This window comes from Camellia sinensis, chromosome 4, assembly GCF_055761805.1.
Source record: "Camellia sinensis isolate YWXY chromosome 4, ASM5576180v1, whole genome shotgun sequence".
Taxonomy (NCBI): Eukaryota; Viridiplantae; Streptophyta; class Magnoliopsida; order Ericales; family Theaceae; genus Camellia; species Camellia sinensis.
Window position 1 is genome coordinate 66,235,264 of NC_138964.1, and position 17,212 is coordinate 66,252,475.

The 17,212-nt window shown below is 32.4% G+C and overlaps 2 protein-coding genes across 3 annotated transcripts; both read right to left on the minus strand.

Annotated features, from left to right (window-relative positions):
- Window positions 1-5,041: 5,041 nt before the first annotated feature.
- On the minus strand, window positions 5,042-8,099 carry LOC114284462 (uncharacterized). Of its 2 annotated transcripts, XM_082922910.1 has the most exons (9): window positions 7,882-8,099; window positions 7,492-7,751; window positions 7,197-7,400; window positions 6,957-7,046; window positions 6,767-6,871; window positions 6,331-6,684; window positions 6,142-6,234; window positions 5,608-5,844; window positions 5,042-5,521 (listed from the first exon to the last, which is right to left on the minus strand). In XM_082922910.1, the coding sequence occupies exons 1-6, from the start codon at window positions 8,096-8,098 to the stop codon at window positions 6,469-6,471; spliced, it is 1,092 nt and encodes a 363-aa protein (XP_082779036.1). In that variant the 5' UTR covers window position 8,099; the 3' UTR covers window positions 5,042-5,521; window positions 5,608-5,844; window positions 6,142-6,234; window positions 6,331-6,468. The 2 variants fall into 2 exon arrangements, with proteins under 2 accessions (XP_082779036.1, XP_082779037.1); XM_082922911.1 differs by lacking the exon at window positions 6,957-7,046 and having other exon boundaries at window positions 5,043-5,521.
- Window positions 8,100-8,806: 707 nt separating this feature from the next.
- On the minus strand, window positions 8,807-13,299 carry LOC114284458 (uncharacterized). Its single transcript, XM_082923339.1, has 5 exons — window positions 10,578-13,299; window positions 10,214-10,486; window positions 10,029-10,128; window positions 9,060-9,930; window positions 8,807-8,962 (listed from the first exon to the last, which is right to left on the minus strand). The coding sequence occupies exons 1-4, from the start codon at window positions 12,884-12,886 to the stop codon at window positions 9,106-9,108; spliced, it is 3,507 nt and encodes a 1,168-aa protein (XP_082779465.1). The 5' UTR covers window positions 12,887-13,299; the 3' UTR covers window positions 8,807-8,962; window positions 9,060-9,105.
- Between the last annotated feature and the right edge of the window lie 3,913 nt (window positions 13,300-17,212).

The window sequence follows — 17,212 nt, forward strand, 5'->3', positions numbered from 1 at the left end:
CATGATTATATTTTTGATATATATATATATATAGAAGGGCCCTCGAGTAATAAATTTAAATTTGATTTTTTTTTCAAAAATTCACATGTTAAAATATATTATGTCTATAAGAATAAGCTTATATAAAATGATCAAACTACTTATATATACATATCTGTCTATGATACTTTGATTTCAATCCTTAGCAATCAAAGAGTCTCTACGCCCCTCTCTCTGTCTCTCTTTATTCCTTTTGTTTCTCTATTTTCCTTACTATTTCTCAGCTCTTCCTTACTCTCTCTCTCTTTCTCTCTTCTTTACCGTTTCTCTCACCAACGTCAATCTCACTACTTCACAAACCAATTTTAGTCAATCTTTTTTTCAAATTTATATGCTTGACTCAAATTTATATTATAAAAAATAAATAATTATTTTTCAAATTATGTATATTGTTTAATTTTTTAAAACAAATGTGATTTAAACATATAACTACTGATATTCGATTATCTTGATTTTTTTATATTATTATTCTGCTTAGTTCCAAAATGAATCTATTAAACCCAAATGCTCTCTCAAATTGAGTGACCAATTTAAAAGAATCCAAATCCAATTTATAACGGATGTTGCTTTTTTATTTTTGGAAAGATAATGTATGTTATTAATGACACTTTGTAATCTTGAGCCTAAAACAACTATTCATGTTCTTAAGGATTGTAGATTGACCAGATTGTTCTACAATGTGGTGGGCATACCACCTACTCCTTTACCATCTTTCTCTCAAAGCCTTGGGTCAAACTCAAATTGTCTTTATCATATAGTTTTCACTACTTTTTTGGCTCAATGGTCTTTCATTTCCCCGTTATCCAAACTGGAAGTACATATGAAAGAAAATAAGAACTCAGTTTGTCTCAACACTTTTCATCACCAGACCCTTAATTCTCCTATTGTCATTGTCATTGCCATTGCCATTGATTGGCAGCACATTTCTTCATTTCCTAAGCCTAAAACTACTTTCTCCACTTTGGTTGAGGGTAAATTAGTTTGTTAGTTTATGTACTTTAATATTTATGTCATTTTAATTTTTATAATTTTAATAGATTCTTGACATTAATTTTACATTTGATTTAATAAATCTAAATGATTATAATTGTTAGTATTTTTTATGCAATTGCCCTTATGATAATCAAATTTAGAATATTAATTCAATGAAAGTTTGATATAAAATTAAACCATTAATTTCACAACTGGTGCAAAAAACTCGCCAACATTTGCCTATAAAATAAATAACTTTTTTTTTTCTCTTTTTGAATTTTTTTTAAAATTAAATTTATTCAATATTTTAACTAAAAAATTGATTTAATATAGCATACTCCAATAGTGAGAATAAAAAAATTTATTAATTTTTTTAAAAAATACTTAAAGGTATTTACCAAAAATGGATTAATATAGTTACGGTACATTTTTGCATATACAATACATATACATTATATATATACAAAATATACAATGAAATTAATAATAATTAGATTAAAATACTCATTTCCTGTTAGTTTTAATTATAAAAAAATATAAAACATAAAAATATATTTAAAAAAAAAGAAGATAAAAATAGAGCCCGAAAAGAAAATAAAAAAAAATTAAGGTTAAAATAAACTTTATACCACAAAATCAACAATATATATCCCTCATTTGGCAAATAAACTTTTTTTTTTAAATTTTTTGATTAAATTAATTAAAAAAAATAAAATAAATTAATAAATTAATAAAATAAAATATTACATTCAAACCATAATTCACTTTTTTGTCTCACAAAAATTAAAAAGTAAAAAAAAAAATCAATTCAAACCAATTTTTTTTAATCCACACAAAATGATCAAAAACGTCCAAAAAAAAAAAAAAAAAAAAAGTGAGGCTCAGATCGTTGTATGGAGCAGCAGAGAATGCGAGTCCGCCATGGCTGCAACAACAGTTGCCTGTGACAGAGAGAAGAAATCTCGCACAAACCCTCCGAGTTGCCCAGCCAAGAAACGGGTCGGGTTCTCAGTGCCCGGCTCAAGAAATACATCGTCACTGCCTCGAAATTATTCATTTCAATGCTCCAAGAGGGTAGTGCCATCACAGCCACAAACCCCATTGAAATGTTTATTTATTTTATTTTATTTATTTTTGGTATGGTTTTTGTTTTTGGTCAAGAAAAAGGTGGATATCATCCAACCTTCCACTTGCGCACACACACACGCAGAGAGAGAGAGAGAGAGAGAGAGAGAGAGAGAGAGCGGTTGATTTTAGAGGTGAAATCATCGGCCCTGATGATGTTTGATCGATCATCTTGTTTTTGCAGAGAGGGTCAACCACCCTCAGAAACTTCCCAATCTCTCTGCTAGGAGCCTCATTCATTCTTTGAGCCTATCCCCAGTTGCTGTCTCAAAGCCCTCTCTATTTATTTATGCTGCATCCAATTTACTTTTCTACCTCCTTTTTACCACCTATAACCCCCTTTTTTTTTTTCTTTCTTTTTTTTCTGTTTTTTTTTAAGTTGCCTGTTCTAGTAAGTTGTTTCAGCAAGTTAAAAATTTTTGTATTTAAAAAAAATGATGAAATTTTATTATAGTTAAATGTGACGTTTGTAAAAAAAATAAATAATGATAATTATAAATTTAATGTAATATTTTATTTTATTAATTATTTTAATTTATTTTATCACTTTTATAAATTATAATTTAAAAAGTCAGTTTATAGCCTTTCCCCACCAAGGCTTATTTACATCATCTTGTGGGAGTTGTGGGAGGTTGAAAGGTACGAGGTATAAGCGAAGTTCAATTAAATGGGTTTCGGGTTGGAGATTTGTTTAAAATATAAATTATTTTTTATAATTTTAAAAAATATAAATATTCTTTTGTTAATTTTTTTTATTTAATAGAATTAATTAAAAAAATAAAATTAATAATTACTCTCTTATATAATGATAAAAATTTTAAATTATTAATTAAAGCATATTTTTAATATTATTAAAAATTATTAATTAACCTAATAAATTATTAATAAAATGAACAATTTGTTATGAAATAAAAAATCTCAAAAGGTGAAATGTAATTTCTAAAACTATAAACGGCGATTTATATTTTAATCAAATCTCAAAAAATATATTTGTCATTTACCCAATTCCGTTTATTTTGATATAAAACATTTGACATCATAAAATATTTTTCATGTAAAATGTTTTTGCAAAATTTCTTTTTTATGTTTTAAATTTTCGGTGTTTTGTTAACACCGAAAAATATTTTTTATTGTTTGGAATGAATAAAATATTTTTCAAAAAAAAAAAAAATCTTAACTTTGAAAATGACATCCAGTTTTGAATAACTTATAAATACACATTTTGAGATTTCTTTAAAATACGAATTATTTATTGTGATTATGAAAATTACAAATATCTCTTTGTTAGAATTTTTATTTACAAAATTAATCAAAAAAAAAAATCTTAATTACCTTCCGATGTAACAATAAAATTATCAAAAATAAATTTTTGATATCATTGAAAATTGTCAATTGATTTAATAATTTATTAATAAAATGAGTAATTTATTATGCAAATAAAAATGTGAAGGGGGTAGCGTGTAATTTTTAAAATTACGAAAGATAATTTTTCTTTTTCTTTTTCTTTTTTTTTTTTTTTTGTTATCAACAAACAAAACCTTTTATTAATGAAATTAAAGCATTACATCAATAAAGGAAAAAAAAGTGCAAAAAATTGCATCATAGCAAAATCACAAAAATCATTTGCAAACACTTTCAACACACCAATAACAGGTTCGCAAGATGACAATCATACAAAACATACGAAAAAGATACACCAAAGTAATAGCATGGAACAATCAAGCCTCTCTTGGAACAATTTTCTGTGTAAATAAAATAAATTAAAACAAAGTCAAATAAAATAAAATAAAATAAATAACTTACCGAATTTATTTATCGAACCGAATTAACATTCTAAAAGACTAAGTCGAGTGTGTGACACTCTATCCTTAAGACAGATTCGCCCCGCTCCGGTGCTTACGGTTGAGTGGCATCTATCTCCCAGGATACAATGATCTTCACAAATTGTAGTAGCACTCCAAACAATTTATTCGGCGAACCAAACCTGTGTTCTAACTCTCTGAAAATTACCCTAAAATAATATGAAGAATAAAGGACGCAAGAGAGCAAAATGAAGGCAAGGAAAATGAATTTTCGGAATCCATCAAAATTGGAATGGGGCTGCCTTTATATAGGCTTGTTGGCACCTATTCAATTTGAATAAAAAAGGTATGAAGAATGGACATATCCCTTTCTTTAAAATAAAGAGACACCATGAAAGCACTACGCCAAATTTTGCCTTTAACGGCGGTTTGTAACCGTCGTTAATAACCATGCAACCGTCACAAAAACTTTTAACGACGGTAAGACGACAAAAAGTATAACCGTCGTCTAAGTGTCGGAAATAATTTAACGGCGGTTATTTTACCGCCATTATTAATAACGGCGGTATTCACGGCGGTTATTAACCGCCACATAAAAAATCGACGATTTTGAAAATTGGAGGCGGTTTGTAGAACCGTCGTAAATGACATGCCTTTAACGACGGTATTTTACAGTAAAAAATGGCAGTTATTTACTGCCGCAAAAGACTACAAACATTAACGGCAGTTATTTACCGCCGTTAAATAATTTTCAAAATTAAATATAATTTTCTTTTAGCGACAAAATTAAACCGCCGTTAATTGTGAATCATTTGTTACGACAGTATTTTTAGAATAAAAAATGGCAGTTTTTTACTGCCGCAAAAGATTACAATAATTAGCGGCATTTATTTACCGCTGTTAAATATATTTCAAAATAAATATGATTTTCTTTTAGCGACAAAATTAAACCGCCGAAAATTATAAACTATTTGTTAAGCTAACTTTGTTTATACATTTATATTCAATACCTGCTAGTGTACTCAATGAAAATCATTCAATAGAAGTATATAACCTAATAAAGCTTCCATACATTCAATATAACAATATATAAGCTGCCACAATACAATTTATAACCATACAAATCCATACACCATATTCAATTAACAAAATCTATTTCAAAATACATGTCACATGTAGCAAAGTTCCAAATACATGTCACTTGTAGCAATTAGTTCCAAAATACATGTCACTTGTAACAATTACTTCCAAATATTTGTCTCAAAATATATAGTGTCAAAATAAAAGTCCCAAAAGACATTTGCATTTACATGGTCCACCTAACTCCCCTAATTTGCAAAATGCTGCAACTAATTCCAAAATATTGTCTCAAAACACAAGTGCCAAAATAAAAAGTCCCAAAAAGCATGTACATCATCTACATGTTCTATCTAGCTCCTTTCAAACCTGCAAATGTAGCAATTAGTTGCAAAATATGTCTCAAAACACAAGTGCCAAAATAAAAGTTCCAAAAAGTATGTCCTTTATCTACATGGTCTATCTAATTCCCCTCAATTTGCAAAGTCTGCAAATGGATCCTCAATCTGCACATGTATAAAAAGATATAAATTTAGCTACCACTAAGATTTTAAAAAATATAATAAATATAGTATTAGTGCATATGCATTACATCAACCGAAGGCCAAGCTACACATTTGTGAAGTGCATCTCCAATTGTTTTGACACCTTCAAGAGCTTTCACCAAATTTTGACGAGGCTTTATCGCTTTCGTAATACGAACTTCCCAAAATTCTGGCCCCAATCGTTGTCCACCTACTACTTTGGATGGGTCCTTAGAAATAACTATGCCAATTGCCACAACTTGTTTTGGCAATTTAGAAGTAAGTAATTCTACTTCTTGTCCAACCTTCAAAAAAAATTAATGTGTAAATGTTGTGTATGAAAGCAATCACATTAAAGTATTTAGGATTAAATACACTTTACCCCCTTCTAGTTTAGCTCAAAAACAAAAGAAAATAACGTTTGCATTTTACTCCATACCAGAGATGTGTATATTTTTAAACTATAGGGAGGTAATAATGTGTTTTCTAACTAGCCCAAAAATTTAACTAGTATTCCTTGAAGAAATAGAACTAATAATAATGTTTATGAAAAAATTTAATAACTATGTTTCAATACTCATTATGCGTAAACATTGTCTTACTTCATGTGATGGAACCATTGGCTCTTCATTCAACTGGTGAGAACTAGAGGCATCTGGAACCTGTTGCATATTGAATGATGGTCTGGAACCATTCTGTTTAAACATAACCATATAATTATCTAACTTTACAATATCCAATTTATTATAGTAAAACATACTTAAATTAAACTAGGATTAAATACACATTACCCCTCCAATATGTGAAGGCATTGATGGTGATTGAGGCATTGGATATCCCATAGTTTCCACATGAGCTTGCATTTTGTCACACTTGCGCTCTAACTGAGTAAACCTTTCACCCCACTCAGCTAATAATTCCTGTCGCACCTATTCTCGTACCTCTGTGCGCAATTTATCCATGTCTATACGTTGTCGAGGTCCAGAATATCTTGTCCCAAACACCTGAGATGGGCAAGGTCCCAATCCATAGGTACGTACACGGCCATGCCCATCTACTCCGAAGACCTCAGTGAATAGTTCCTCTCGAAATTTTTCAGTTTGTAAGGACTCGGGCACTTGAGACAATCCCTCTTTCAAACGAGACTAAAATATAAGAAAATTTTTTTATTAGAACATGAATAGGTAAATAATTAATCGTAAACATTGATCACATTATTACACATACAATGGCTACATCTGATGCCTCATCAACTGGATCTCCATTCTTCTTTGTGTGTGTCTCTATGTAGACCATTATCCGATCGGGTTGCACCTTATCTCTTTTATACATCTTCATTATTAGGAACAATAAATACATATTACAACTTTACCAAATACAATGCATATTGAGAAAAAATTGTTAACCTATCATTTACCTCATCCTTTACCCGACAATGGGCCTTTCTCCCACTTGTATGGGACATTGTCAATTTTTTTCGATTGTCACTGTTGATTGTACTGCGTTCCTGTCACAATAAATAGATATCGAGATTTGGTACAAGCATAGCCAAAGACTTTATTGACCATAACCGGAATAACAACCACAATAAGTCATTATCAGGTCATAAAAAACAGAATTCTAAGGTAAAAAAATTATAGAGTGCAACAATTAATACCTGTGCCTCTAGACTATTCCAAAATTCAACGAGAATCTTCCACTGACTAGGATCCACCCTATCGGGACAATTTGCTAAGCGTTCTTCATTAGTTTTGTACTTGTTGAAGTGCTTTCTTTTCAGTTGGTCTTTCCAGTCTTTCCATTTCTTTCCAACTGACATCAAGCAATTATGTTTGAAAATATCTGGTGCATCAGTGTTGTCCTATATATATAACGAGATATCAAACAAATATATTTGTTAATTGAAGTATGAGTACGAGAATAAGATTTATATAGTACTTGCATTTTCATACCTTAACTTCCTGCCATATACGTTCTTTATAGGGGTTTAACTGTGGAGCTCTCCAATCATTGAAAGTTAATGGTGCAAAATTCCCATTCCGGGCTAGAATGCCTAACTGACTTTGTAATTTTGCAGCTTCATCGCCAATAGGTTGATTCTCTTCATTTAATGTAACCTTTAACTTTTGTCCCGTGCCCCATCTGGTAAAAGGACGACCAGGCCCTCTTGTCTGTCTAATTGTTGATTGACCCGTGCTGGTAGCTATTGAAACTTTTATAAAATAGGCATAAAAGATAGCAAAAATTAAGTAAACATGTGAATTTCAGCTCAAGGTTCCAATTCATAGCGTAGCATGTAATGGTAATTGCTCTATATTTGATGGCTATTCAAATTAAATTACCTGCTCCACTTGATGACTGCAATTCATGATTACTTTGTTGGGAAGAGCTCACAGTTGGAGTCATATTGTTGCCAAGAGGTTGTGGTGGTTGCGACTGTGATTCTGACTGCGGCTGTGGTAGAGGCTGGGGCTGAGGATGTGACTGATTAGTAGTAGATGCTGGTTGTGAAACATCAGCCATGGAGCCAGCTGTCCAACGGGGTTGCTTTGGTTTCATAGTCATCTAAAAAAAAAACAAAACAAAAATGTATTTGAACACTTGTTACTTGGATGCAAGGATGTACAAATAAGCATGAAATTATGTATGCAAACTTATGTGTTACAAACTTAAGTATGAAATTATATATGCAAACTTATGCAAGGATGCAAGGTTGTAGTGCCTGCGGTTGTGGCTGTGATTGCTGCTGTGCCGGTTGTGGCTGCGACTGAGGCAGTGGCTGATGTTGTGACTGATTAGTAGTAGGTGCTGGTTGTGAAACATTAGCCATGGAGCCAGCTGTCCAACATGGCTTCTTTTGTTTTGTAGTCATCTAAAAAGAAAAGAAAAAAACACATTTGAATGCTTATTAGTTAGATGAAAGGATGTGCAAATAACTATGAAATTATATATGCAAACTTAATGCAAGGATGCAAGGTTGTAGTGCCTGCTGTTGCAGCTGTGATTGTGGCTGTTATTGCAGCTGCGCCGGTTGTGGCTGAGATTGAGGCTGTGGTTGATGTTGTGACTGATTAATAGTAGGTGCTGGTTGTGAAACATTAGCCATGGAGCCAGCTGTCCAACATGGCTTCTTTTGTTTTGTAGTCATCTAAAAAGAAAAAAAAAAACACATTTAAATGCTTATTAGTTAGATGAAAGGATGTGCAAATAACTATGAAATTATATATGCAAACTTAATGCAAGGATGCAAGGTTGTAGTGCCTGCTGTTGCGGCTGTGATTGTGGCTGTGGTTGCAGCTGCGCCGGTTGTGGCTGAGACTGAGGCTGTGGTTGATGTTGTGACTGATTAGTAGTAGGTGCTGGTTGTGAAACATTAGCCATGGAGCCAGCTGTCCAACAAGGCTGCTTTCGTTTCGTAGTCATCTAAAAAAAAAGAAAAAAAAAAAACCACATTTGAATACTTATTAGTTAGATACTAATGAATATATGAACACTAACTAAATAAGTCTCACTGTCTTACATGTGCTAACTTTTAGGATAACATAGAATCATGCACAAAAGAAGAACTAATAATCATTATCATAGTCGTCGTCATCACTGTCACCACCATCAACATAAATATCATCACTGTCATCATCACTTTCATCATCATAATCATCTTCTTTTTCATCACTATCATCGTCATAATCCTCCTCTTCACCACTATGATCTATAGTGGCATCATCACCACCATCAACAGTTGTTCCATTCACATTTGACCGAACCCAATCAACATCATCCTCCTGAATGTATGTTGAATCATCTAGATGTTGACTAGAATATGGCTCAACTTGCGGACATGTTATTGCATCTTCAAAAGATTCCCTCCCGCGCATATCATACAAATCCCTGGGTGTCATCTTCACAACTATATGCCAATCTTTCTCAATAGGGTCTTGAATATACCAAACTTGTTGTGCTTGGGATGCAAAGATGAATGGTTCATCTGACATTCGATTTTGTTGATACAAAAGATGCTTAAAATTCACAAGTGTGAACTTGAACTCATCTTGCCTCTTCCCCACATTGTTATCAACCCAATTACATTTGAATAACACAAACTTGAAGTCATTAGAATATCTCAACTCAATTATATCAGTCAAAACCCCATAGAAAGTAACTTCTCCACTAATTGGTCGTCTATCTCTTGAACTTGCATAACTTTGTGTATATGCAGTCAATGACACTCCACTATTTTGAGTTTTTCTACTCTCCTCACGTTGTTTAGTGTGAAACCTAAACCCATTTATAATATACCCACTGTATCTTCTTGCCCAATTGTCTGGTGCTAGGGACAAAATTTTTACTTCATCTGAGATGTTTGCATTTTCAGTTTGTTTCAAGTGTTGAACCTACATTTTAATCCAATGTATTAGAAATCACATATCAAAGATACCATTATATATACATATACCATTATTTTAATCCAATGTTTGCATGTATGACTTACGTGCTCTCTAAACCAAAGAGGAAATTGTTCGTTGTGCTTTCTCATAAGATCGCGCTCACTTAAACGATGTCTATCAGCTTTAAGCACTTGAATGTGTTTCCTGCATGATTGAGAATAGGTATAGGATATTATATATGCTATTTAATTGACTAGAAATTGAATATTTAATTTAGTAGATTTCTTACTCTCGGAATGGAGTGACTACATTAGAGTTGGCTAGCACATATCTATGTGCTTGTTCCCATGTAGTTTTATCAAGTGGGAATAATGTCCCTTTCCCTAAAGAACGTCCCCTTTGTTCACCCTCATAATTTCGTATCGGCCGATTTAATTTTGTCTCAACATCATGCAAATATCGACTACAAAATGTCAAACACTCTTCTGCTAAATACCCTTCTGCAATGGAACCCTCTGGATGGCTTCGATTACGCACGTACTTTTTAAGTGTAAGCAAATACCTATGAAAAAATAAAATTTATTTAGTTAGAAGATAAGCTTGATCAGCGCACGTCATTTATATGTACCTAAAATTGAAAAATTAATGCATACCTCTCAATAGCATACATCCATCGGTAATGCACTGGTCCAGCAAGTCTTGCCTCTTCTGCTAAATGAACAGGCAAATGCTCCATGATATCAAAGAAGGAAGGTGGAAAAATTTTCTCAAGATGGCAAAGAGTCAATCTAATTTTCTCTTCAAGATGACCACAATCATTTGGATGTATTGCTTTTGAACATAACTGTCTAAAAAAAGTACCTAATTCAATCAAGGTTTCACAAACATTCTTAGGCAGTGTCCTTCTCACAGCTAGAGGCAACAGTTGTTGCATTAGAATATGGCAATCATGGCTCTTAAGCCCTGAAATAGTTCTCTCTTTGAGTTGTACACGGCGTGAAATACTTGACGAGTATCCATCCGGGACTTTCACATTTTTTAGCACCTTGCAAAATATTTCTTTGTGCTCTTTATTCATTGTGAAACAAGCTGCAGGTAAAAAAACTTTACCATTTGGCCGTTGTTGAGGGTGAAGAGCTTTACGAAGTCCCATCTCTTGAAGGTCACGACGAGCTTTTAGACCATCCTTTGTTTTTCCCACAACATTCAATAGGGTCCAAAGTATATTTTCACACACATTTTTCTCAATGTGCATAACATCAAGATTGTGTCGAATTAAATTGTCCTTCCAATATGGTAATTGGAAAAAAATAGTTTTCTTTCTCCAATTATATTCTTCCCTCAAGGTTTTATGAATGCCTCTCCCATCCTCAACAATTTTTCTTTTTTTAGACACATGTGTCTTTTCATTTCCATCACCCTTCCCATATTTGTTCTCAATGAATTCTATTTGTTTGAAAATATCATCACCGGATAATTGAGGTGGCATTTTCTTTGTTTCAACACTTCCATCAAAACCTATTGCATCTTTCCGAAACTTATGCCCTTCATCTAAGAACCGTCTATGGCCCATATAGCAATACTTTCGACTATGTTTTAACCATCTAGAATGGGTATCTTTATTACAAGATGGACAAGCCAATGCTCCTTTTGTACTCCATCCAGATAAATTAGCATATGCAGGAAAATCACTTATGGTCCACAACAAAGCTGCACGCATATGAAACATCTGGTTGCTTGATGCATCATAAGTAAGTATGCCATCAGTCCATAATTCCTTTAACTCGTCAATTAAAGGTTGCAAATACACATCAATATCATTTCCAGGACCACGAGGCCCATCAATAAGCAAAGATAACATGAAATATGGTTGCTTCATGCATAACCAAGGAGGCAAGTTATATGACATCATCACAACAGGCCACGTGCTATGAGCAATGCTCATTGTCCTAAATGGGTTAAAACCATCAGATGCTAATCCAAGTCTGACATTTCGACTGTCACTAGCAAAATCTTGATTTTTTTCATCAAAAGTTTTCCATGCAAGTGAATCAGCTGGATGTCTCAATATCCCATCATCGATGCGTTCATTTGCATGCCATGTCATGAGTGATGCTGTTTTTGTTGACATGAATAGCCTTTGGAGCCTTGGCTTTAAAGGAAAATGCCTTACTTGTTTGGCAGGAATTTGTGTTACTTTAGTGGTTCCATCCTCTAAACGAAAGTTCGATTCATTATATCTTGATCTCCCACAAATTTCACATTTATCAAGCATTTTTTTGTCTTTCCAAAACAACATACAATCCTTAGGACAAGCGTCATACTTTGTGTAACTAAAGCCTAAGGCTTCATTGAACTTCTTTGCTTCATAGTATGAGTCCGGCAATGTTTCACCCTCGGGAAATGCCTCCTTCAACAACTCAAGCAACATATCAAATGATGTATCAGTCCATCCATTAAGTACCTTTATGTGCAACAATTGAACAACAAAAGAAAGAGTTGTGAACCTCTTGCAACTTGGGTACAACTCACGTTGTGCATCTTCTAATAGTTTAAAAAATTTCTTTGTCTCCTCATTAGGCCCCAATCCCATATTTTCATGTATTTGATTTTCAGTAAAGACACCATCTTCCATTGGAACTCGAAATGTGTCATGTACCAAACCAATCATATCATCAATTACATCGAATTCTTGATTTTCATTCACTTCATTTCTACCACATGGAGCCAAGGCCTCCCCATGAATTGTCCATCTTATGTAGTTAGTGTTAAACCCATTTATGATGATATGCTCTCTTACGCCATTTCGTGTCTCATATCTAAGGTTAACACATTTCTTACACGGACAATATATCTTCGACTCTAAAGGCTTATTAGCATAAGCAAACTCAATAAACTTTTCAACCCCTTCCACATATGTAGGGTCTAACCTATTTTTTATATGAATCCAATCCTTATCCATACCAATTATCTTCAAGATTACCTGAAATTTTATATGTAAACACGTATATAACAAAGAAATCAAAAAGTATGAGTGAACATATAATTAGCATGATTATATACAATAAAAAAATTCAAAAAAAAAAAAGAAGGTGCAAGTTTGAATGTAAACATAGAGAATCATTTGCCTTAGTTAGTTGGATTGCCGAGTGTCTTCAAATAACTTATTTTGATACATATCAACACAAAAAGAAAGAATCATAAATATAGGACAGTTGGCATCTTAATTCCAAGAAGTCTTTGTTTAAGGATAGAATTTTTTCAAGGATTGCATGTTTAATGACAAAATTTGTTTCAATGTTTATGATACAATGTTTAAGGACAAAACAGTTGAATTCTAAATTTGTGGGAGATGTATAAGAACAAAATTTGTTGAAGAAGTCCTTGAAAATTCTGTATACATAATTGTCCTTAAAAATTCTGAATTTTCTGAATTTTTTAAAACTTCAGTTTAAACATAATTTTTAAACTTCTAAATTTTCTGCTGTTTAAACTGCTGTTTAAAATTCAGAAGTTTATAAAATTATGATGTTGTTTTCAGAAAATTTATGAATTTTCTGAATTTTAAAACTTCTGTTTCAAAAATTCTGTATGCTGTTTTAAAATTCAGAATTTTAAATCTTCTGTTTCAGAAAATTCAGAAAATTAATCATAATGAAAATTCTGTATGCTGTTTAAAAATTCTGAACTGTCCTTAAAAATTCTGTATTCTATATACATGATGCAATCCTTGAAAATTCTGTATGCTGTTTTCGATGCTGTTTTGTCCTTGAAATTCTGCATCATACAACTAAGTAATTCTGCATCATCCTTAAGAACAAAGACTCCAAGAACTATTCTTTCATGTACTACAAACAAAATTTTTCCAAAAGCTAAGTCTTTGTTTAAGGAATTGTGTAGTCATTAGGAAGGTTTGAAATTCAAATTGTTGTGGGTGTGTGCAGGCAAAGTTTGTGTGTGTGTGTGTGTGTGTGTGTGTGGTTGGCAACCAAGCTTTTGAGTAAAATTCATTCTAGTGTAAATGCTTTAAGGTTGCATTTGAAATTGTGAATTTGACATGAGTAGATTCAGAATGAATAGTTTTGCATTTTAGGTACCTTTAAATTTCAATGACAAACTTGGGTGAATTTGAGAGTGAATTTGAAATTCAAAAAAAAAAAAATGTGGAAGGGGTTGGAGCATCCTAGAATGGAAGAAGACAAAAACACTCATGTCTCTTGATTTCAAAACATTTTCATCCAAACGCACTGTGCCCTGACTGTGTTAATGGAGGGGGGAACATGAAAGGGACTATGATGACCCACTATTTAATTTAGCAAAGTTCATAAAATTTATTGCTAGTTTTTCCATGTGCATTCAATAATTGACTTGGGAGAATTAATAATTATATTTAATTCTATAATCAAATTTTATACACTTAAAAAAATTTCTTTACTTATTCTGTTAATTTGACGCTTAATGTAAAAAGTTCAACTAATAGTGGAAACTTTTTGAAATGTTAGAATTTTATAGGAGGATTGAAGGTCATGAAGCACAAGGATTTTAAATAGGAGAATTGAGGTTTGACCATTTTGTTAACTGTGTTGAGAAGTGAGAAACAACCTAACAACAAATGTTGAAGTCTAATGTCCTTGGTCTTGGTAATCATTGGGTAGCCTTTTTAAATTTCTTTCAAATGCTAATGCGCCACAAACTCACAAAACTTGCCACACTTGTTTCACAATATAAGTACAAAAACTTATTTTTTTTGAATAGCGACATACAAATAAATTTTATGTATAAATTTTTATATAAAATTATAACATTTTATAATTCATCCATTTTTATTATTATTTTGGCATTAATGTTTTGGTTGAAGACAAATTACAGGGGACATTAAACTGTTGGCCCATGGGACATGAAGGTGGAATTTATACAAATGTAAGGTTGTTAATGATTCGGTGTCAAAATACCTGAGAGTTGGGTTTAGTGGAAACAAACTTATGTGCCTACTTATTTATTTATTATGGGAATCTATCCAAAAAGATTGCAGGCCTTGTAATTGGAATTGGAAACTATATTAGTTCAAAATTTTAATTCAATGACCTCTAATTCCAAAATTAATGCATGGATTCCATGCTGCCTAACACAGTGGTAGTTCAGATTGTGTTCCTAAGTGCTTTTGGCTGGTAAAACTACTTATTTGTCTCTCTGGCTATATTGTAGAATTAGATACACTAAAATGTTAATTTCGCCCTTACTGATGTTATTATCAATATTTTATAATATTAAATATACAAAAATGATTATATTAATTGTTGTTTTTATTATTATTGTAGTTATTAACATGAAAATATAGTCCCAAAATATAACTTGTGCATTCATATGGAGCGACAATATAAAATTTACAATATATGCTTCTAGAGGAATGAATATTAGTGTATTTTGTATGCATAAATTCTCATTCTAGATGTTAATAGAGATTTTACCAATGCTGAAGGTTTTATTCATTTAATTGGTAACAGTAGACTAAGGACTTTAGAACACAGAATTTGACAGGTGAAGATCATTGGCTGTACATCTCTACATGGCAATAGTTACAAGTTGAAATATATGCAAGTCTACATATTATAGGCCTTAATAAATAATCCATTACCCATCATATTACAGGTTTAACAAATACAAGACATAATAGGCATTTCATCAAACAGGTGGTGAGTGCCACTAAAATTCAAAATTTGAACATACAAAAGCATAATAATTTTGAATTTCAATAACTAATAAAATGAGTTCAAGCATTTTTTTGATTAGCAAAAAAAACATTTAGTGAAATGGAGGTCTTTCTCAACTTGGGTTTTGCTCAAAACTCTCTAAAATTTCTTCAATGAAAGAGAGATCCAAACTGATGAGTGAGAGGGAAGGCTCTCTTGAAGGAGAGAGAGCCTGCATGTATATGCAAAAATCCCCAATTTCTGTGTCTCTAATCTGTGAACCCACAAAAATCTCTCTGAAAAACTCTGTTTTGATTTATGGGTTTGTTTATTTTGGCTTCTTTAATCTTTATTAACCTATATATATATATATATATGTATATATGTATATGTATGTGTATCAAAACTAATAATAAGAGGGAGATTTAAGAAATGTATAGTTGATACTTGATTCCATTGAAACAAACCCTAAAATGAAATTACCTTTCCTCTAATCATTGATAGCTTAATAGAAACACTATCAGCAAAGGTAGAATGGCAATAGAAAGAGAAGGAAAAGCATGGAAAAAGAAACCAATGGAGGCAACATGAAGCCAATAGGGGAATCAGAAGGTAGGCAAAGATCTCTTACCTCTAACGATGCTGCTGCAGAGCGACAATGGTGCTTCGAACGACCTCTGATGCTGGTACTTCGTATGACCTTCAAACGACCATGGTGACTTTTTGTCTCACTTTGCAAAGCCTTCCAGAAGTTAGAGAAGTAAGGGAAAAAACTAATCAATTAGAAGAAATAGAAATACGATGCCGTTTAACAATTAATTGGAGGGAATCCAATTTTTTTTGAGAGGGAATTAAAAAAATGTGAACTACATTTACGGCAGTCTTCAAACGAACTGCCATAAAAATTGACCCTTCAGTTTCCTACAACTTTTTCGTCATTAACCCTCACTTTTTACCGACTGTTTTTCATAACCGCCGTTAATACTTAATTTTTAGAGGCGGTATCTATACCGCCATTTTAAGTATATTTTTAACGACAGTCTTGTAACCGCCATGAATAAAACCGCCGTTAAAGATCAGTTTTGGCGTAGTGAAGGTTTGCACCATTTCATTCAAATGGAGGTTTGACCCTTACTTGAAAACAAAAAGACACCATGAAAGGTTACACCCTTTCATTCAAAATGGAGTCTATTTCAATTCACAACTACCTCTTTATAAATTTTCCAACAATCCCCCACATGAATGAAATTGACAGAGAGAAAATGCAACAATATGATCTAAATATAGAGAGTACAGAAATTAGAAATATTCTACAAAGGATAGGTAGCTTTTGGCTTTGAACCTTCCATTGTAAGACACTATCGGATTTACTAGCTAACCAGTGAATATGATGTCTTGAACTATTCAGCGTTTGTGTAAACCAAGACAATAGAACTCACACAGTATATTCCCAGACATAGTTTAGTTCTCACTATTGTGTTCATTTTGGCCCTGAACAACCTGGTTTTTCATGAGTACTCTAGAGAATTGTAGCCCTTCACAAATCTCATAGAACCGGCCCAGTTCACACTCATATAGGTGATTCTTATGAAGAGTAT

Coding starts and splice junctions, on each gene's coding strand:
- LOC114284458 (XM_082923339.1), bottom strand. CDS start 12,886: ATGGATAAGGATTGGATTCATATAAAAAATAGGTTAGACCCTACATAT. Junction 10,487..10,577: donor TGGATGTATGCTATTGAGAG/GTATGCATTAAT, acceptor ATTTTTTCATAG/GTATTTGCTTACACTTAAAA. Junction 9,931..10,028: donor CTCTTTGGTTTAGAGAGCAC/GTAAGTCATACA, acceptor ATTAAAATGTAG/GTTCAACACTTGAAACAAAC.
- LOC114284462 (XM_082922910.1), bottom strand. CDS start 8,098: ATGAAACCAAAGCAACCCCGTTGGACAGCTGGCTCCATGGCTGATGTT. Junction 7,752..7,881: donor GCAGTCATCAAGTGGAGCAG/GTAATTTAATTT, acceptor ATTTTATAAAAG/TTTCAATAGCTACCAGCACG. Junction 7,047..7,196: donor GGAATAGTCTAGAGGCACAG/GTATTAATTGTT, acceptor TTATTGTGACAG/GAACGCAGTACAATCAACAG.